This window comes from Amborella trichopoda, chromosome 3, assembly GCF_054954075.1.
Source record: "Amborella trichopoda isolate Santa Cruz 75 chromosome 3, AtrichopodaSantaCruz75HAP2 v2.0, whole genome shotgun sequence".
NCBI classification, from domain to species: domain Eukaryota; kingdom Viridiplantae; phylum Streptophyta; class Magnoliopsida; order Amborellales; family Amborellaceae; genus Amborella; species Amborella trichopoda.
In genome coordinates, this window is record NC_142338.1 from 4,875,165 (window position 1) to 4,898,712 (window position 23,548).

At 35.9% G+C, this 23,548-nt stretch overlaps 2 protein-coding genes across 2 annotated transcripts; one reads left to right on the forward strand and one right to left on the reverse strand.

Moving 5' to 3' along the window:
* The first annotated feature begins 1,302 nt into the window (after window positions 1-1,302).
* LOC18439899 (pathogenesis-related thaumatin-like protein 3.5) lies at window positions 1,303-4,447 on the forward strand. The gene is made up of 4 exons (XM_006850054.4): window positions 1,303-1,616; window positions 1,913-2,110; window positions 2,731-2,972; window positions 3,839-4,447. The coding sequence occupies exons 1-4, from the start codon at window positions 1,571-1,573 to the stop codon at window positions 4,061-4,063; spliced, it is 711 nt and encodes a 236-aa protein (XP_006850117.1). The 5' UTR covers window positions 1,303-1,570; the 3' UTR covers window positions 4,064-4,447.
* A 1,589-nt stretch (window positions 4,448-6,036) lies between these two features.
* On the reverse strand, window positions 6,037-21,793 carry LOC105421083 (uncharacterized protein At4g14342). Its single transcript, XM_011627156.3, has 5 exons — window positions 21,178-21,793; window positions 17,918-18,015; window positions 17,725-17,810; window positions 17,454-17,577; window positions 6,037-6,459 (listed from the first exon to the last, which is right to left on the reverse strand). Exons 2-5 carry the CDS (start codon window positions 17,921-17,923, stop codon window positions 6,412-6,414), a joined length of 264 nt encoding a protein of 87 aa, XP_011625458.1. The 5' UTR covers window positions 17,924-18,015; window positions 21,178-21,793; the 3' UTR covers window positions 6,037-6,411.
* Window positions 21,794-23,548: the final 1,755 nt, after the last annotated feature.

Genomic DNA, 23,548 nt, shown 5'->3' on the forward strand with positions numbered 1-23,548 from the left:
AGAGCATGAAGTGGGAAAGAGAGTGCACACATATAGCATGGCGTGTTAGAACATTGATTTTATGGTTAAAGAGATATATCTTGGAGTTCATACTGTACACAAAATGTCCATGACAAAAAGTTATGAGTTTCCTAATTCTTAATTGAAAATGAAACAAAGGGACATGGACATTGGACCTCCATAGCATAAAAAATATACCTTGCCATATTTTACACCAATAGGTAGTCCAACATCTGCAGCACAAGATGGACGGTAGAGATAAAACTTACCCCACAAGTATTCTTACAATGGCTGATCTCCATCGTCCGTTTCTAGATGATGTGCCTAAGTATATTATGGTACACCACACAATTTAGTGACGAAATAAAAGGGCGAAAAGTTTGTACAAGGTTGGAACCTTATAGGAGCAAGGTCACAGCAATCTAAGCTGTTCATTGTATGCCGTTTCTCTTTTTTTGGGTCGATATGGCGTTTTAAACATCGATCTGGCATATTTTTCTGTTATTCTTTTTGGTAGTAGTGGGATGTTTGAAATATCAACCCGCTTTTTTTTTTTTGTCTAAAATAGTTGGTCCGATATTTCATATACCGATGCATGCATGCACGATACATGTGCAAGCATGTAAGGTACGTGCCAACATCCATAATTACAATCTCTCTGTGTAATTACTATAAATATGCACTCTTTGTGTGTGTAAGTGTGCGTACACGAACGAATGCGTTCATACACTTGCACAAGGATTTATATTATAATTTCACATCCAAAAAGTTGGTGAGCAGGTAATTCAATATTTCAAACATCGGACTGTAATTAAAGACCCAAAACATGAAAAGTACCTTACAATGAGGTTGTCCCGTATCAGGGACATGTTACAATCCAACTTTTTGGTAGACCTCTAGGCTCCCAAACAGTTTTACAATTAAAAAATTAAAAAAAACTGATCTGATCTAGTGTTGCAAATACGGGATTGACAATCAAACTAAAACAAAAAAAATGTAAATTTTGAAAACACTTGGAGCATTCTGTAATATCGAAAATGTTTTCCCTTATGGTCGTAAATTTCCTACCCGTTTGTCTAACTTTACCCGTGAATTTATGATGACAAGAGAAATCTATCACAACAACCACAAGAGACAAATTAATTAAACATCTTGTCCCTTTTACAACTATTCCAACTCATTGATCTTGATTAATATTTTGAAATTAAATCAGAAAATATAAAGAATATTAAATAATTCATATCTCTGAATATATATATATATATATATATATATATATATATATAGAGAGAGAGAGAGAGAGATATTTTTCTCTATTAATAATAAAAAACAATAATAATAATAGTACTATGCTTAACAAGAAATCCCACCTTGTGAAGAAAAGATATTTGAAGTTGTCTCTCATTTACGAGTGAGAATTAGTTGTTTCTCTTTTGAATCCGATTTCGGTTGTTTATGGGTGACAGGTTGGTGGTTATTCTTGAAATTTGAAAACCGGAGTTATTTTGGGGGACATTTCTTCCTATAAATGTGCATTTAACACCAAGGACAAGGCATCATCACGACCACCATGGCCCTCCGCTTCCTCATCTTCTTCCTCCTCATCTCTTTTACAGGTTTGCTCTCTCTCTCTCTCTCTAAAAGATGAAAGTGTTTCAAAGATTTCTCTCTCTAACATATGAAAGTGTTTCAAAGATTTCTCTCTCTCTCTCTCTCTGTTCAAAGATTTCTTTATTACTCTCTCAAGGATGAAAGTGGTTCAAAGATCTCTCTCTCTCTCTCTTTCTCTCTCTAGAAAGATTAAATGGCATCTTGAGAACCTCTTTGTCAAGAAAGATTAAATGGCATCCTGAGGTCTATTATGGGTCTCTTTCTCTTTCTCTTTCTTCCTCATCCATAACTATCACTGCAGGCGGTGCAGTGTTCACCCTCAAGAACAACTGCCGCTACACAGTGTGGCCCGGAATACAGCCAGGCTCGGGGCACCCTGTCCTCGCCAATGGTGGCTTCAGCCTGCACCCAAACCTCTCCGTCTCCGTCACCGCTCCCAACAACTGGTCCGGCCGCTTCTGGCCACGCACATCCTGTCACTTCGACCAAAATGGCATTGGTAATTACTTCTTCATCCCTTCCCTTCTCTCTCTCTCTCTCTCCTCTACTTCTTTAGGTTTTTTAAAGGCAGTTATAACTAATTGCTAGAGTTTTCCATTAAAGAAACACAAGAAAGGGGTGATGAGGTTAACATTTGATCGATATGAATATTTACTATGAAAAAAGTATCCATGTCATTGTATCTCAATGATATTGGATTAAAAGTTGTAAAAGATTGATAAATTTATCTTCATCATCGCAGCCTTTTCTTTATGATTTGGGGTCCCGTGGCGGCTCTATTAAGAATCGTACATTTAGTAAACGACCCGTACATTAAATACTGAAATTTTAAAATAACATTTAAAAAAAAAGGGAGATTCTTTATTCAAAACCAGCTCTTATGGATCATTGTTTACGAAAATAAATATAAAAATCAGAGTGTTGTGACACTAGTGCTATTGGCAGTTCCACAGATAACGGGTGATATTTGAACATAACAATTGTTATTATCATCATAATGGGCGTGTAACATAACGGTCCTCACGGTTATATCCCCGTTATACCCATTTTAAAAAAAATTGGCATTTCTTTTTTAATTTGATAAGAATTACGCATTAATCATCAAAATAAATTGTACAGGAAAATGCGTCACCGGAGACTGCGGTACGGGCCTCCAATGCACAGGCACCGGCGGAGCACCTCCAGCATCACTTGCAGAGTTCACCCTCAACGCTCCTGTTGATTTCTACGATGTCAGCCTCGTCGACGGCTACAATATACCTGTGTCTATTTTCCCGAGCTTAACGGCAAAGGGTTCAGCTGAGTGCCATGCGGTACAGTGCGTGGGTGACTTAAACAAGAGGTGCCCCAAGGCTTTGCAGGTAAGCATGGATCATAAAATAATGAAATAACGATTATAACGCTCATTACATCTGTTATAATAAAATACTGTCAGATCTGTTAAAATATAATAGTGTTATAGGACTCGGCTGAGTCAACTCACATTCGCCACATATGCAAAGCCAAGTTGCCCCGAGTCGAGTCGTACAAGGATGCACAAAAATAAAATCTAAAAAGTTGTAAAAAATATGCGAATGGTTTGTATGTCTTTTTTCTTTTTTTTTAGGGTTTTTGCCATAATTTCTATTTCTTACTTCTTCTTTTTTAAAATTATAATTTCTATTTTTTACATTTTCCTATTTTTGGATCGTTTTAAAATCTCCCCATCTATAAATCAATTTTTCTTTAGGTCCGTATTTTTCTAATTTGGACTCTTCACTATTGTTTTGGTTCTGTTTTACTTTTAATGCCTTTATTTTATTTTTCATACTTTTTTAACTTTTCCATTGCTTTTCTGCCGTGTAAGGGACTCGGGGGAGTCCAGCCTCAGCCTCAGCCAATGGCCCAGTACCGTACCTTGGCCGAGATAAGTCTATATAATCTTAATTTCTGGGAGATTACTTTTAACATTTAAATCGGTAGCGGAAAACTTGATAAGTCGAATCCGACTCACCTGAGTTACTCACTCATTAGGCCGTCGAGTTCAGAACTGACACCGAAACGAGCCATTCTATCCGATATATTTTATTATCATTTTTGTTGAGTGCCAATCCTGACTCAAGCTCTGGGGACCCTGGCTAGTCCGATCCATATCATGTTGTCAAGCACTGGTTTACAATTACTATTATTTATTCCCTGATTTATTTGATATCCATTATAACTTGAAGCTATATTTTGAACGTTGCAGATGGTTCAGGGGGGAAGGTTGGTGGGGTGCAAGAGCGCATGCCTCGCATTCGGGACACCGGAATACTGCTGCACCGGTGCATATGCGAGCCCCAGCACATGCCAGGCGTCAAGGTATGCGAAGGCGTTCAAGGCCGCCTGCCCAACCTCATATAGTTACGCCTACGACGACGCCACCAGCACGTTCACCTGCCCCGGCGCCGATTACACCATCAAATTTTGCTGAGGTGGCTTTGTGGCTGTCTGGTGGGAGGGTGGTTTTTATTTTCCCAGTTTATTTCCATGTTTTCTATTTATTTACACTGGTTCAAAGCAAGGTGTTGATGTAGTTACTGAGATTTTATGGATGGTAGCTTGGGAAGTTGAATAGTTGGAAGCAACACTTGGGCTTTGGTGAGTTGGTAGCTGGGAAGTTGGGGGAGGAAGACATGCTTGGTTCATATGTTATTTTTTTTGTTAAAATCGAAGGAAAAATAATTAAATAAATAAAGGAAAAAGAAAAAAAAGACAGAGACTTCAAAATTAGCTGCTTCTCTTTGGGCCTGAAGAAACAATGTTAGGAATTTATGTAAGTCATTTCAATTAATGTGAATTCTTCAAGGCCATCTCCTATCTTGTCTTTGTAAATTCGCTTTATATTGTAATAAGAAAAAATAGTCTAAGCTTGAAAAACCTTTCAATTGATCATCTCGGCGATATAAAGAAATAAAGAATTTCAAATCTTAAAAATAATGTATCTTCTAACATATTATCTAGACCGTCTATTTTCAAGATTTTCAAGTATTAATAGATCTGCTTGATTTGTACCATTTTTTAAATTTAAAATTTTATAATAACGGTTAAACATAGATTTCAAACCGTTATAAGGTTTCTCGCACCTGAATTAAAAAATTTAGATGTGTGCCTTGTATATTATAAAAGGGTAATCTTGTACAAACCTTACCCGATTAATAAAGGAAAAGGCTGGTCTTATACAAATCGCACCCATAAACCGCACCAATTAATAAATGGAAAAAGTTTATATAAGATTTAAACCTTATACTGTAAAAGTAAGATGCACCAAAAAAAATGCATCGAAAAAGGTTATTTCATCGCTAGAAAATTCTCCAATTGATCAACTTGACCTCGATATATATGGATATGAAAGACAAAATAAATTTCAAGCCTTAAAAATAATGCATCTTATAACACATTATTTAGACCGTTCAGCTTTAAGATTTTCAAATGCTCATAAATCAGCTAAATTTGCACCATTTTCAGAGTTTTCAATTTCATTATAGGGGTGAAAAATAGAGTTTTCAATTTCATTATAGGGGTGAAAAATAGACTTTCAGGCTACGATAAGAGTTTTGCCACAGCAAATACAATTTTCGGCCAGAAATACATCTTTTAAATAGATTTTGAGGTGGTCCTTGCGGTGCTTGTTTAAGGTTGTCACTTACCCTGAATAAATCCATGAGTTTAGTCAAATGCAGCAGCAGTAGTTAGTTGCTCTTTTCATCAAACCGCATAAATGGCTTGAACCATAATGCAACTAACTAGGATGGTTGCGCTGAAGCCAAGCCAATCAAGTTTGGCCCCTCATCACGCCTTCCTAGTAAATTTTTTATAGCTTTTCTTTTATAATCTTTAAGCAAATCAGCCAAATTCAGATACAAGGTTTGACAGAATATTGTTTATTTTTTGACAATCATCCCCAGCCCTTAGATCAGGTGGCTAATGTGATTTCATAAGATACTTTTTCAGACTTTAAGCATGATTCATGGCACTCCCCCAGCCGCCAGATTATATACCTTATGGCTAGAGGTGATTGGAACCTTCTGGTGCGAAAATTACACAATCCTATTGTATACCCTCTTGACAATAAATGAAAATCTATGGCACAACATGCAAACCAGGAAAACACCCTTGGGCATAAACTACCCTCATATTAATAAATGGGAAAATATAGAATGAAATCATTTATCTTTGGTAGAAGGTGATCACATTAATCTATTGAATGTGAAATTGGGTGGCTGCAATTATTCCATTAACCAAGCTCAAACTTCAAAATAATTTTTTTCAAACTTTATGACACATCCAAGCTATCAAATTTCACATCGGATGTTTGTGAGTAATTTTGACTACCTTGTGTCAAATGTTAATGGTCTCATTGTAAACAATCCCTGATAAAATTCTCAAAACTGTTCAATAATGTAATTGCCACCGGAATCTTCTATCATGCATAAAAGAGCATAACATTTTTGGTGCAAAATACAAAAGGGCATACCGACCACCAACCCCAACTTTTGGGGTTTCCACATCACCTCTCAACTACAGAGTTTCTAAACCATTTCAAAAAGCAACCCTAATTTAATTTACCAAGCAACCCATTACTCAGCGGGGAACAGCTTCAGTTATGACCTAAAAGTACTGAAGGAATATTAAGTCCAGGTTCCTAGGTAGCACATTGGCTTGCTTCGAATTACAGAATCAACACGATGCATCGACAGTTTCTAGTACCGAAAGTAACAACCTTGTCATCACTGGTGCACACAAACTCCAAGTGCCATGCATGAAGGGATATGGGACACTTCAATCTTCTTCTCTCTCTGGCGGTAAACCACAGGGCAACAACATTTTCTGCAAGAAGATATGAAGTTTGGTGAACCGAAAGCAAGTTGATGTAAAGTTCTATGCAAGTGGCTTATCTCTACTAGCATGTCAGGAGAAAACCAGAAAATCTAGAAGCAAACATGTGATTCTATCTTGATATCTAGAAACCAACAAATGCGATAGTTTTTTAGGGGGGCATTTGCTTGCTTTGCACTGAGAAAGAGGATAAACTTTGCAACATGCGAAGAATCAAATATGGATATTTAGGGCAGTAAGACAAATGTTTACTCCTCGAAATAAACGTGATCATACTAAAATCCACACTGATGACGAAGTTATTAACCATTGTGCACCAGTTTATAATGGCCAGCAACAATGAGCCATCAAACAATGTCCCTTGATTTCTACTATGCATATATAAGGCAGAAAAGACCCATCAAGTTATCAGTTGGTTCTGTACAATTTTTGGCTAGTTAAGCCATGTTACCTCCTGTGTCCAATCTAGTACTGAAGCTAGAGATGCAAACAACAAAAACATTCCCCCAAAAGAAAAACATTTCTGTAATTATGATCAACCAAAACAAAACAAAACAAAATTATACATGCAATAAACAAAACTCTGGACATATCTTCCAAGGATAAAAAACAAACTATTTATATACCATAGAAAGACCAAAAGATTGCCTGCACTCAAGGAATTATTTGAAGGAAAACATATATAGACCATAGAAAGTCCAAAAGATTGCCTACAATCAAGGAATGGAGGGAACAAACACCTTAGTTGATGCAATTTGCGAGACCAAGATCAGAAAATAAGTAAGTGATGCCTGACACCCCGATCAGAAATGTATGGGGAGACTTAAGCAAAGTGGGAATAAAAATGCATTTCTCAAAGGACGCGGTTAGCATAAGACCAAGACCGCATATCGACAAATGCGGGCTTGGCAATAAATATGTTTTTTAAATATAATTTGATCCTAATTTTTAGAGAATATATAATCTTTAACATGGAGATCATGAATATGAAAAAATAAATAAATTAGAAATAATAATTATATTAAGGAAACATTTGGACCGTTAGTTATAATTGTTTTTAGATGGACCACCTATTTGCATCCATCTTTAAGATGGATACTTTATACCTCTGGACCGCATATTGTACAAATGCAGTCCAGCCCGCATGAAACAATTGTTCTCTCTCAAAATATAGGAAGAGGATATAGATATGAGTATCTTATCCAACCAAATTAAACATTTGCTCGTATATGACATAAATGTGTCTATCAACACATCGATGCTTATAGATAGCTTATCATAATGCACAATATCAATTATCTATATGAATTTTCTACAGATTATATTTTTACGATATTGTATTTTTAATCATTTCATATTTGTAAGTATACTTGGAGTATCGAGCATCAATATAAGTGCTTACACAGTACATCACCAATACGTTAAGCATATACAAGTATCCATGCATCACAGTTTGAGGGGAAATATTTGAGTTTGTTAGTAGACAAGATGTAAACCAGTAAGTACATGTCAAAAGCCATATCCAAATACTAGAGCAATATTTCAACATAAGTCTAACAAAACAATAAACCTAACAATCTTTCAGTATTTAATTCAGGTAATCAGTAAAATGGCCTATGAAGACAATATCTTGATGCATTTGGATGAAAAAATCATGCACCAATGGACTTTCTTTGGGATGATTCTAGTGGTGGTTTTACCAACAAGAGTCACATAACGGCGCCCCATAGATGACATCAGTCCAAGAGAAAGATTACTGGTCCAATGTAGGTAAAATAGTTTGAAACTACAAAATATTTCAAAAGTATTGATTGATTCTGGGGTTCATCTGTAGTTCTGTACTACCCATTGTTGTTATACTGCCTTTGTATTAGACGCTACCTTCCTGGATTCATTTAACAGATCACCCGGACTGTGGGATGCCCCAATTTTTGACATGTACACCTAATTTATAATGACATCCGTAATAACTCTGGGACTCATCTCAATTATATCTGAAAAGAGATTTTTTTCTCCAAGGTTTCTTTCTCTCATCAAAGATTGACTCCTATAAGAAAGAAAAAATGACATAAATAACAAGGGCCAAACCAAATTCCAAAGTATTGCCAAATCATAGATCAAATACAAGGCAAGCCCAAACAACTCAAGAAGCAACTTGTTGCCCAAAATACGTCACAATCTCATCATACGCCATGACGAAAACTGATTTATAAAGGGACGAGTTGATGTGTAATCTGATTAAAACATTGGAAAAAACACTAATCTTTCATTGTAAGTAAGATGGGTAGTATGAAAAGAACATGCATTCTTATTCCTAAGATAAAAACAGTGTTCAAAAAATCGACTTGGCCAAGGTGTACTCGGGCCCTGGCTGAGGCAATTTACTCGGGCGAGTCCCAGTAACTCGCCCGAGTCCAGTGCATTTTTTTTTTAAAGAAAATGAAAAAAAGCACATAATATGTACATTTAGTGCGAAGCTTTCCAACATCAAATAGTCCATGGCTTGTTGGTTATGCCATGGGACATTGGCGGCCTCCTTAGCAGACGTTGCAGATTCGATTCCTGATGGCTGGCGAATTTTTTAAAGTTCCTATGAAATAAAAAAAATGACAAGTTTTTATAAACAAAGGGGTGTTCTGCGGAGATTTGAACCCTAACCATACGAAACTACACATAAACGATAACCAGGGAGACTTGATGACTTGTGTAATATAAATATGATGTAAAAATAGTTTATAAAAATGTTGTACAGCCAACTCGCCTCGCCAATAGAGCGAGGCCGAGTTACTCGACCAAGTCCTAGTGGCCTTGGCCGATTTCCAAAACCATGGATAAAAACATAAAATTCCATTGGCTGCTCAAAGAAGTTTTCAAGGCATTTGCTACCTATTTAACTTCCATAGGAACGTCTGAAAGAGATCAAGGTCAATAGAGTAGGTGTTACCCAAGACAATAGTAAAGATGCACCAGATGCCAGATATTAATGGAACTTCTAGCTGTTCTTCATGTAAAGTTAGGAGCATCGTGAATATGCAAAGAGCTTTCAGAGTCGTGTGTGTGTGTGTGTGTGTAGGGTGACTTTTTTATGAGGTGCCCACCTTATAGTATACAAGTAAGGCGCACCGCTAAATTTTGCTGAAAGATGTAGTTCCAGTGTCGAAAACCTTACAATGGCTTGAAAATCCATGTTCAACCCCAATTTTCAAATTTAAAATTTCAACAACGATGCAGATCAAGTAGAAATATAAACACTTTAAAACCGTGAATAGACGGTCCAGATAACTTGATACAAGATGCACTACTTTTAGGACTTGAAATTCTTTTTTTTTCTTCATATCCATACATCTTGAGGTTGAGATAATCAATTGGATGGTTTTTCCAATTTTAGAACTCTTTTCTACCAGATTTTTGACTTGCATCTTACTTCTATAATATGAACTTGCAATATATATAGAGCAATAATCTAATGCAACGGTTGTATCATAGTATAATGCAATGACACTTCTAAAAAACCATGTTTGTGGTATTTGTAAGATCCAAAATTTTGCACACACTCTTTCTTCATCTCAATAATTAATCCCAAAAAAAAAAAAAAAGTTCAATTTGAACCCTAGATATAGTCAAAATGAGTCCCCTCCAAAAACGAATCTAGACCACTCATTTGGTGAATTTCAAGATCTTGGCCTTTGTAAACTCAAAATCATTTTTTTCTTTTTTAATATGTTTTCATCTAATGATAATAAAACCATCCAAAAAAATTGGAAATGGAAAAATTCGTCTAAGACCTAGATCTAAGCATCTTACCAAATGAACGGCCTATGTTAATTGGGCTAAAAAAACTTTCTAGGCTGTATTTTCAATTTTTTTCTTTTTTGTGATTGTTCATTAGAATGAAAAGAGTGTATATTTCAAAATTTGGATCAAACAAATGGCCATAACATGGTTTTTGAAGGTTGTTGCATCATATTACTTTGCAACCGTTGCATGAAATCATTGCCCATATATATATATATATATATATATATATATATATATATATATATATATATATAGATAGATATATGTGTGTGTGTGTGTGTGTGTGTGTGTGTGTGTATGTGTGCGTGTACATTATGTTAGGGTACTCACCCTATAAAGCATTTTATAATTGTACTCAACAAATTTTTGACATTTACATACCCTTGTTTGGTAATACAATATTTTCTTTTTAGTAAGGGTATAAAGGTATTTGGTCATTAAGAGGGGTATGCCATCATCCACATGGAGTGTGACATCACCCACATGAAGCACTAGATGTCACTAGTGTGCTACATGTGGGTGATGTCACACCTCATGTGGATCATGTCACACCCCTCCTAACGATCAAAAATACCCTTACTAAAAATGCTCCATGTGCACAACAAGGAATATAAGAGTCCAAAATTTGTTGAGCACAAGTATAAAATACTCTATAGTGTGAGCACCTTAACATAACCTTATATATATAAGAAAACGTTTCCATACATCCAAGGCTCTAAACAATCAAATTGGTGCCCACCTCAAAATTTTCACTAGAAGAGGTTGTTTTGATTCCCAAATATCTTCAAATAGATCATCTCGACCTCAAGATGCATGGACATGAGAAAAAAATGGATATCAATTAGAAATAGTGCATCTTGTAATGCATTTTTGGACCCGTCAATTTTCCAGATTTTCAAGTTTTCATGGATCTGCTCGATCTACACTATTTTGAAGCTTTAAATTTTATAAGGCTATCACAAAGATTTCTAGTGTTAAAACCACATTTCTAGATACTATTTGAAGGTGCACTTTACTTTGATTGTTTAGAGCCTCAACTCTATACAAACCGCACCCATATATATATATATATATATGAGTAAACCTTACAATAGCTGGGTTGTTAACTCTAGACAAACCTATACATACATACATACATACAGATATATATATACATCATCATCATCATTTTAGCCTTTTTCCAATTAATTGGGGTCGGATACATGAATCTTAATTCTCCACTCTGCTCTATTAAAGGCCATATCCTCAATGAAGCCATAAATCTCCATATCTTTTAGAACTATTTCCAACCACGACCTTTTGGGCCTACCCCTTGCCCTTTTCAGTCCTTCCATTTGAACTAATTCGCACCTCCTAACAGGTGTTGTACTTGGTCGATGCCACACATGGCCAGCCCACTTATGTCTACTCTCTCATTTTATTGCCTATTGGTGCCACGCATAAATTCTCTCGAATAGATTCATTGTGAATTTTATCCCTTCTTGTCTTGCCACTCATCCATCTCAACATCCTCATCTCCGCTACACTCATTCTATGAGTATATTGTTTTTTGTCTGCCCAACATTCGACCCAATAGAGCAAAGCTTGTCTCACCGTTGTCCTATAGAACTTGCCCTTCAGCCTCATTGGTATGCGACAATCACATAAAATTTCAGTTGCACACCTCCACTTCGCCCACCCAGCTCTAATTTTGTGTGCGACATCATCCTCGATCTCTCCATTTTCTTGGATTATCGACTTAAGATATCAAGAGTGCAGTCTTTTTGTACTTGTTGACTGTCAATCTTAACTACTTCCTTGTTTCTACTCCTGTTATTACTAAATTTGCACTGCATATACTCAGTCTCAGTCCGATTAATTTAAAAATCATTGGATTCTAGAGCATCCCTCCAAAGTTCTAACATTGTGTTGACGTTGTTTCGGGTCTCATCAATCAAAACTATGTCATCTGCGAACAACATGCACCGCAGTACCTCATCCTGTAGGCGTCTAGTGAAGTCGTCCATAACTAAGACAAAGAGGAACAGGCTCAATGTTGACCTTTGATGTAGACCTATTGTCACTGAAAACTCACTCGTCTCTACACTAGTTGTTCATAAAGTCGTAACCGCTCCATCGTACATATCTCTCACCAAGTCGAAGTAGTGTCTAGAGATACCTCTTTTTTCCAACACCCGTCAAATCCAATCTCGAGGTAGTCTACCATAAGCTCTTTCCAGATCAATAAAGACTATGTGGAGGTCTTTTTCCCTTCTCCCTAAACTTCTCAATCAATTGCTTAAGTAGGGTATATATATATATATATATATATATGGAAAATGATAGAGTTAGCCATGCTGCTTAGATAACTATTTACGCCCAACGGCCGAGATTGAATTTGGGCCGATTTGACGATCACGATCTCGTTTCGTATTTTAATTTTAATTTTTTTTCTACAAATCCAAATCACTTGAAAATTTAAGCGTGTATTATTTAAAAATTGGAGAATCTAATAAAAATATCAAAAAAAAAAAATTATAAAAAATAAATTGACCAAAATACCTCAGAAACTTTGTAGGGGTATTTTGGTCAATTTATATTTTACGGATTATTTTTGTAATATTTTTATTAGGTGCGCCTTGATGAGAAGAACACCTAAAATATTAAGCGATTTGGATTTGTAAAAAAAAAAAATGAAAATGAAAATACGAAATAAAGTCGTGACCATCAGAGGCCCATATTGAATTTGGAGCATTGGCTATATATATATATATATATATATGAAGTTTCTATAAGGCCTAAGCTTTTTGAAAACAAAATAAAGCCTCAAGTCAAATCCTCATTTGGAAAACACTTTCGGCAATGGAAATCTCCATGATGGCTCTAAAATCAATTTTCAACACCGAAAATAGAATTTGAAACTCAAAAAATGATACAGATGTTGCGGATCATGGAACACTTATTTTTAGGGCGAAATGGATGATCTAGATAATTTGTTACAATATTACACTATTTTTACAGCTTGAAATCCTAATTTGTTTTCACAACTATAATGTTCAAGCCGATATGATTTGATGTAAAGGTTTTTCGATGCTTGAATTGCAATATTCAATGAGTTATGAGGTGAGGCTTTACTTATTTTGATAGGACTGCAATCCTATCAAACCATTTTCTTTTTATAATTGTACTCAACAAATTTTGGACACTTATATATCTTTATTTTGTAATACAATAATTTTTTAATAAGGCCATTTTTTGTCATTAGGAGAGATGTGGCATCATCCACATGGGGCGTGACATCACCCTCTTGAAGTATTAAATGCCACTAGTGTGCTCCATATAAGTGATGTCATACCCCATGTGGAAGATGTCACACGCTTCCTAACGATCAAAAATACCCTTACTAAAAAAATGCTCCGTATACAAAACAAAGGTATATAAGTGTCCAAAATTTGTTGAGTACAATTATAAAATGCTCTATAGTGTGACCACCTTAACATAACCTTGCATATATATTTGTCAAGGGAGTGGCATCTTTCAATCATAATATGCAAGGCCTACCTCGAATGCCTTGTTTAATGGGGACACAGAGATCATTACATCTAAAGGAGGGTTAAAATTGAAATAATGGCAAGAGCAAGATACAGATCATCCTTTTGGCTGGCCTAGGTGAGAGTGGGATTCAAGTTCTATACCATGTGCTGCAACCAAACCACAATAAAGCACATATTCAGAGGAGGGAACAGTCGAACAATTAGAAGGGAGTCCAAATGAATAAAATATTAATGATTGGATCAGAACCTGCTAGCCATCCATCAATGACAATACCAGCTAACGCAGTCTCTAGGATTGAGGTGCATGGCTGGAGAAAGAAGTTAACCGGGTTGAAATATTATGTATTATGTGAAACCCTGGACAGTAGAAGATCACTGGAGGGGTAGGGAACCTTTGGAATAGCTAGTAGTAATGGTAGGTTCTCCTAGGCAAACTTAATCAAACGAATAGGAATAAGTGCTACTACAAGGATAGAGCGGAATATGAAGAGACCATTAGAACGGTCAAGGATAAGATGGAAACAGAGATAAAGCCGCTTGGGATATCTTTTTCTTTTGTGATGTACTGACTTTGGATGTATAAATCTTTCGAAACACACATTCCCTTTGTTTGCCAAACCGAGTGGGTTTTTGTATATACAGCACCCAGCCTGTGATTTGCCAATTTTTTGCACCTTGTATACTTTTCTTTTATACAAACATCAACAGATTCAAAAAAAACAAAAAAGGATATCCTTTGATGGGTTAACCCTAGAGAATGAAACATGGGGGTGAAAGAGACAACATGGCTAGAAAGGGGAGGGGATAGAGTATTAAAAAAATGGATAACCTTGTATTCTAGATCAACCATGATAAATTTGAGGCAGAACCGAAGAAAGAGGTAAGGAAGAAAATAGGGAGAGGGCTGGATGACAGCTCATATCAGTGAAAATCTTAATGTAGAATGTAAGAGGGTACTTGAAAGGTTGATAGTAAAGGACTGCCAAAGAAGATTGGTTCGATGAATTCGTACTACAAAAAATCTAAAGCTGGATTCAGTGGATGCTCATAATGTTGAGGTAGTTTTAGGAAGAAGATAGTGTGAGTTGGAAAAACTCTGTGGCAGGAGATCAGAAACCAGTATTATCTTGGTGAGGGCTGAGTTGGAGCTGGTTAAAGAATGGGAGATTATGCAGAAACATTCTGTTCTCCGTTAAATAGAGAATAAAACCTTAAGTTTCTAAATAAGCTACATCTGTGGTGTACGGGTCCATTGATCGGAGCAATAGAGAGTTTTGGGAGGGAATGGGCCTAGTAAGGAAACCTTCGTGGGTCGTTGGTACTTAACATAAGGGTGGGGAAGGTGGGGGATTGGATTTTGTGGGGCCCTTAGAATCAGCACAAGCGTTGAATGCCAAAAGGGGTGGAGTTAAGAAAAGTGATGGATATAAAAACTGGCTTTTGCACAGAGTAAGCCTCCTCTTGCATCTCATAATCTTGGTTTGCATAATCTTGAGAATTTCTACAAGCACTTTTTGGGCCCCTATCATGTGGAAGGCAATAACACAATGTCGTCGGTTTGGTGCACAATGAGGCTCATTGCAAATGCACTGGATTCAATCATGTATAAATGTCCTCTGAGAGGTCAAACATGGGCTTAGATATAATAGCTAAAGATCATCAAATAAGAGTGCACCATTAGAAACCCCATGTCATAGCTCAGTGCTTGGCCTAATATATATAAGCTAATATTATGGTCAAGGGCACCTCATGTATATGTCATGCAAGACTTACAGTGAACAAAAATATTTGTTACCCATCAAAGCAAACAGAAAAAGAAGGAAGCTCGCCCCACAAGCCCTTCCCAGAAAGCTCCTCCTTAACACGATCCTTCTTAAACATGGTATGACATCAGACACACAGAGATCCCCGATCCAACACCATCCATCCTCACGTCAGTTAAATCATTCCCCACCACAAATTGCATGATGTTAATATGCATATGCTACCAAAGGAAAGCCGGGTCCAGCAGGCTTCCGTAGTATGATTATAAAACTTGATCAAACCATCTAGAATGTCAAGCAAACCTGTTGGGACATACAGATACTATATGGCTTGAATCAAAATAGCCCTAGAAGGCAATCCAAACAGATATTATGTGGGACCACATACCAATGAAGGAAACTCATTAACCGTCCATCAAATGGCTGAGAAGTGTCTGTCAAAGAAATTAGGCGGGGTCTACATTAAAACTCAATACCTTCTGACTAACACTTTATAGTTGATGTAGCACATATCTTCGGAGGCAATGGGATGGCTGACAGGTTAGCTAAGTTTAAAGCTGATATGAATTGTATGGGATGTTCAAATTTTATGTCGCCTGAGGATATTTATAAATGTAACCCTATCCTCATTTCTTTTAGATAAGTATCTGTGCTTACATGAAAACTAAAAAACTTCCTTCAGAAAAAACCAAGATGTTCATCCATTATTATAATACAACTAGACAAAACTTGACAAGATAATGAATCCCTCTTGACGACTAGGCATTTCTCTCCTATATATAATGTGGCCACTGAAAAAGGACCGTGAAACTTGGAGAAGATGATGCTTTCATAGTTGCAACAGCCAAACAAGCTATTACTAACACAAAAGGCAGAGACAACTGTACTAATTGCAAATGGCTGATTGATCACTTCTAGGCAATTGCCATCTTTACAAGCAAGCAGCTGCATGCCAGGAAGACGGTTGAAAATGGAAATGGTATCAATTTGTTCAATATGCTGAACAAACAATAGTGAAAAGTGGAAACAGTTGCAATGATATAGTCAGGTATAATTGTTTCAACAATGAAAGTGCCACAGAGGGAGCAATTTAGCCATCCAGAAAGGCAATTAACACGTTATGCCCCTGCTTGCCTAATAAGCTTTTTCACCGCTTTCCACTATCAATCTATAAAGAAAACAGCCATCTCAAGTTAGTATTTTCTGCCTTATCATGCCTTGCCCCTTTATGTCTTCCCTAGCCAGTCCAATACAAAAACCATTTCCATGCTCTCATACTTTATCACAAATAAAACAAATCAAAAAAAAAAAATAAAGAGAATACACACACCAACTCTTGACCTCATACCTCCAATGTAGTGCACCTTCTAACATGATTCACTAGAAAAACATTCCAACAAACCTTAAAGGATAACGAAGAAAAACACCTAAAGCCTTCCACCCACTTATAGTCCAATCAGTCCTATAACCCAAATGCCACAACTCTCTGTGAACAGGCTACTGATTTGAAATAAATAAGACTGCACCAGTCAGTTCATGCAAGAGACACAAAAATGAGAATCGACTGCTATATCATCAAGCCACACTAGTTATATAGAGAGACTTGAACAGTTCATGTTCCTAAGAATGAGCAAAACATGTGTTATCTTAGAGCTATTGACAAAGCTCATTTATGATATTATCTGATCTGAGGGTGAAAAGGCCCGACCACAATGCACTTAGATGCTCCATCACTTTGCAAAGAATGAAACCTAACAAAAGGTGCTTTAGTTAAAATTTTAATATTATGCAGAATAGATTGTTAAAAACAAGATGGATGCATCAACAGACGAGAACAATGAAACAAAGGGCCAATGTACTACTTCAAAAGGGATAGTGAATTTAAGCATACCTGCATAAAGTTGTAACGCTCTCTCCCAATCGATTCATTTTCTGCAATAGCAAAATATGCCAACATGGGATAATGGCCAACATATGATGCATAGCTATCGCGTTGAATGTTCACTGCCCACTCACTAAAAAACCAAAAGAACTGAGATGAGAGAGAGATCATCCAAAAAACCATAATCTCTTGATTCTCTACAAGATAGAAAAAGAAAGAGGATAAATTCTTTTTGTTTTAACAATAAAAATGAAGAGGTGAATTGGTTTTTAGAACTTACAATCTGTTCAAATCAGCATGGCCAGTGCCAACATATTTTGCTTGGAGATGCTCGAGCTGCGAGTTGATATTAAACCTGTCGCTGGCCTGTCAGGAAAACAGCAGTGTGAATACTCATGATATTGAAAAAATGCACCACACTTTTGGTATTGAGTCAAGCACCAAGGAAAATACAAAGTTTGATTTCAGCGTACCTGCATCTTTGTTTCTTTAGGCCTTCAAAGGAAAACAGGTTTGGAGTTTGGACAATCCCAGTTGCTTAGGAAGGTGTCTTTCAAAATGGAAATTCTATCTGCAAAGAAGATTTTAGAATCAAAGAAGAAATCAAAAGAATCAAAAAGCAACACAAAAAGATAGGCCCAAGAACAATGTGACCACATAGTATAAGGATGCATTTCCAAAGCCAATTAACATGTTACAGTTTAGAGTGATAAAATTGGTGGTTATCACTTTCACCAAGCCATCATAAATCTAACAATTGATGGTAGAGAAGCGTGGAAAACATAAAATGAACAGAGCCGTCATAAATAGTTTCATATTTCTAAAAATTCCTCTACAGGATTCCTCTAGGTAAATTTAGATTTTGCGATTACTCAGGAAGCTAAGAATCCCCACAGAAAGTTCAGGGTTTCATAATAAGGAGGCCACTAGTAGTTATCAAAAAAAAAAAAGGAAGCCACTAATTAATAAGGAGTTAAGGATCATTCCCTTCTCCATAGAAAGTATAGTTCTAGAAAAAACAGAGAATATAAACACAGAAGCTCAACATCATTTCACTAAGGGTACGTTTGGTTCACACGTAAATATTCCCCGGGAAATATTTACATATGTAAATACTTGACCTGTGTAAATATTTGCATATGCATTCCTTTCACCATGTTTGGTAGCACATTTAAAAACCACTGTGAAAACAGTTTCACATGTTTCGTAGCACTTAGTTGGTGTGAAAATATTTACACAAAACCTTGAATAGAACTTGATTTAATTCACTACTATTTGATCATCTCTCGCTCCCTCTCTACTAAACACTCTCTCAAACGTGGAGAAAAAGATTGAAATTCACCACTATTCAAAAATCGCTCTCTTCTCCCGACTCTACTCTCCCTCTTTCTCTTTTTCCCTCTCGCATTATATTCCTCTAAATCGAGTGGGCAATTCGTCATATTATGCCTCAAAAAGACCCAAATTACCTCATTATTCCCAACTTTAATCTCTCTCTCGCTTTTAAAAGAGAATGAGATCATAAATGCTAGCATTCGAGAATAATATCCATTACAATAACTGAAATAATTAAACCGCACAATAACATGTCACGTCCCAGTACCAAGACTGCATTGATTAGAGAGAACAGTCCTCAGCAAATAATACATAGATAGTCAGTAGAGAGACTAGAGATTTGCAAATTTTTCAATCACAAATTGTTACGAAAAAAAGAAAACCCACTACAACTACATAACCATGAAGTGTCAATTCCTTCAAAAACATAAGATAGATAACCTACAAACTACCACAACCTAGTGTCTATTTCCATAGCATTCCCACATTCGATTAGCAATCGCCTCACGCAATCCTAGAGGGCTATCAGCATCATCCGCATTTGGAGTATTTCCTCCGACGAGCATTTCGCAATGCTCTTCTCTCAAACATTTAACTCGTCGTCAGTAACAACCCTTCTTGTTATCCTAATAAAGTTATGTACTATACAAGTTGCGATGGAAATCTTGACACATAATTATACAAACACTAGTGGATAAGATCAATCCATCAACTTGCCCTTTGAGAAGCACATCATTTGTTTCCATATAACATAGTAGAACGAAAAACAAAAATTCCATAAAACATCATAGTTTCTCAACATGGAGAACAACTTTCAAAGAAAAAGATGACAAGGGAATGAAAAATGAGTTATATTCGCTGCTCTTGAAAAAATAAGCTTCAAGCAAATCATGGAGAGAAGAGCTTGACATGCAAGAGGCACCATTATATTGACAATGGTTTATGGATATGCAGGATAAAACAAATGAAACAGCAAGATACAATAAAAAAATATACATTAAACACTAACAAAGTTAAAAAGAAAGAATACACCTAAATGAACCAGCATTCATGCATCTATAGTTCGAATTTCAAAACAAGTGTCCAACCAACTTTCAAAAAAAACAAGTCTGCAACCAACTCATTACTCTAGAGATCTCTCTCCTCCTTCCATGCCTCTCTCCCTGACTCATTCCAAGGTTCTAGAATTTCCACTTCAGTAATCCCATTTCAGATGAAAGTTTCCAAGTTCTAGAAAGGAGAAGAGGAGCTTGGTTCTCATTACAGATACTGCAGGGGCTCGGTGTAGGTTGGGGAACAGTTTGATATTGCCATGGAGTTTATCTTTCTTACAATTTCTTTCCACGACCAGTTTTCCTCATCGGAAAAAAATAAAAAAAAATAAAAAAAAAATTTAACCTAAATACCTCCTTCATAAAGCTTTCACACCTAAAGTGGACAAGGGACTGGTCCCACTACTGTCTCCTACAGTCCTACTCAATAAGAGCACACCTAAGCAAAGACTAGCTTAAAGATGGAAAGATTTGGCCATGCCCCCTTGACCATATTTGACTACAAGTTAGCAACAGCCTGTAAAATACAACAATATACTATTTTCACTTCATTCAGTCAACACTGAGGGTGATAGTTTTTCACCAATACCAATAGACCCATAGATGTTAAATTGGAAATTCAAACAAATGTTTTCTTATAATTAAAAAATCTGATTCTTTTTCGATGAAAGAACAAGTGATATCTCGGTAAGTTAACAAAAATGCAATTTAAAGAGTGATTAATACATTCTCACAAATTACAAATTTCCAGAAACTTATACAAGTAATATTCTTTCATAATACGTGGTCTTCTAACTTTTGATATTATCTCAAATTCTCAATAACAAAGAGAAAAGGATTGGATATGAAAACTAATGGAGCTGAGAGTTTTTCCAATATTTCGTGCAAACTTCTAAACAACCAACACTAAAAGTTATAGAGACAGAAAGATATTGTAAAATCTTCACCAGTTATAGAGAGAGAAAGATAAACCCCGAATCAGCAATTTTTATGAACTTATGTGATCAGGGAAATTATAAATAATATAAAATGCAGTTCCTTAATTAGTGAAAAACTATATAGGGATTCAAAATGGGTCTAGATAACATACGACTGTAAATTAGGGATCAAAATAATTGGGGATGGGATGAGAATTTTTGGACTGAAAAATTGGGATAAACTAAATTTTAGATGAAAAAGTGAAGTAAATTGGGGATTCAACAATTAGGGTTGAAAAATGCAGTAAATAAATGCATACATTAGGGGTCTGAAAATTAGGGCTTCAAAGTTTCATACATTAGGGATAAGAAAAATATAAATCAGGGCTTATAATGCATAAAAAATGGATCACAATAGCATATACATACCTGTGAGAGAGAGTTGAGCTTCTGAGAACAATGCTTAGCTTTTTGAGCTTCTGAGAGAGAGAGAGAGAGAGAGAGAGAGAAGGCTGGTTTAATCGCTATTATGGGATGGGGTTTAGAAAGGGAGACGAGGGGTCTCGGGGACAAGGGATTTAAGTAGATTGTATATCTTTTCCGGGAAAATTATTTCATGGTAAAATATTTTACTATGGTATTTTACTTGTATATGCATTTGAAACACGATTTAAATAGGTAAATATTTCTCGAAAACTATTTACGCGCAAATCAAACGTACTATAAGTTATACAATACATTTAATCAATGACAAAATGGTAAAACGCTGGTAAATAGATGGGGCTTCCCCTTTTCTTGAGAATATAAAGAGAATTCTGTAATTTAAAGAGAGAGACTGTTCCAAACCAGAGTTGTAGTTAAGGTATTCTATCTTAAGCTTTTTGAAAAAACAATGGAGAGAGAAATGGGTTTGAAATTAGGGCCATAGACTTCTCGTATGCTTCCAATATTTAATTAGATAGAGATAGAGCACCTCCATTTGAAAAAGAACCGAGCTATTCAAAGGATGATGGATTTAGTGTTTTGAAATCGAGATTCGAGATCAATAGTGTGGATCATTCACCCGAATATCTATGTTAGATCGTTAGGTCGGAAATCTAGATTGGGTCTTAGTCACTCCGAATATGTGATTCAAAAAATATTATAAAGTAAATAAAATAAAATAAAAATAAAAGTTAGGGTTTATAGAGTAAGGATTTAGAAGAGACCTAAAAAACAATAAAAAAGCTTAAAAAAAACAAGAAAAAAATAACACAGATTTTAAAGGGAACCTGTCCTAGACGTGTACCATTCTAGAACCAGTTTGCATTCGGTTCCAATCAATTCCCATCCAACTCAACGATTCGGATAAAAAATCATATGGTTTTAAGACAGTGGATGTATCAATTTTGCATTAACACAGTAACTTAATGATTTGGGGATGAGTTTGAGATAAAGGCGGCTTGCAGGGGAGGGGAGCAACCAACCCCTTTACATGATTCAAAAATGGTCTCAGACATATTTTCCTTATCAACACCGAAGCCTTTCTCGCTGTCAAAAGCCTAAGGAGACGAACATGTGTAAAATTACATTGTTGGCAATAATAATAAAAGAAAAATGCTTTATACGTCGGGTAACACATAACTACATTTACGTCCCCTGAGGCATCTCACATCCATCTTAGAGATGGACGTGGAGTGATGCTCTTTCGGGAAAAAAAAAGATCACATCCCAAAGGTTTAAAATTTTTCTTCAAAAATTATTATTTAAGTTTAACTTTTATTTTTTTACATATTTCCAGGTTGAACGTCATTAATACCTGAAAACTTGACTCCAAAATCCATCTCAAAAATGGATCACGATGGAGGGAAGCATATGTACATAAGAGTCTTAGGACTCATAAGAACCGTGTCCATACCAGAAAGATCATCTAGCCAAATGATTTTTTAAGCATTTTACAAGCACTTGAATATCATTGCACAATGAAGTTCAGACAATGTTGAAGTTCATCACGGGAGACGAAGGGAACCTCACAGGTCTATGCTTCTTTGACTTCTTCAATTTTGGAATTTCCTTTTATCCACATACTCAAACATTCGTGAATATTGAGATAATGGTCATTTATTTTACTCATGAAGCTACATTTGAACAATCAAATGATTAAAAGAAGCATCTGTGCCTCTTTAACATAGAACTCCACAACATGTATAATGGTTCTTATATTGTGTCCTTTAACATAGAACTCCACAACATGTATAATGGTTCTTATATTGTGTTCTTTAACATAGAACTCCACAACATGTATAATGGTTCTTATTTTGTGTTCTTTAACATAGAACTCCACAACATGCACAATGGTTCTTATTTTGTGTTGGTGAGTATATTATCAGCTTGTCTTCTGGTCCCATCGTAAAGTAGTATTTCGGTCCCATCGTAAAGTAGTGATGATAAGTTGATACGGCCCAAGAGAAGTTGGACTTGACCCCAATTCCCTCACGTTTCTTGATGGAAATATACTGAATGCATCCATATCGGCTACAATGAGCAAAGCCGATCATGAAGACCTTCATTACATGACACTCTTATAACCACCCATTTTAAAATTTAAAGGACAAAAATGATTGGGACCTTCATGAACAAAAGAGAGAAGGCTTTCTATGTGACACCACCTACATATATATAATATATGTGACCCCTAGTCTCAACCATTAGATCTAAGTAGATAGCTAAGATGGCTTGAGTCACATGTCACAAATTGGCTTTTAACCGTTAAATCTTGATCGGATAGTTCAAAGTTTTTTATTTTTTATTTTTATTATAT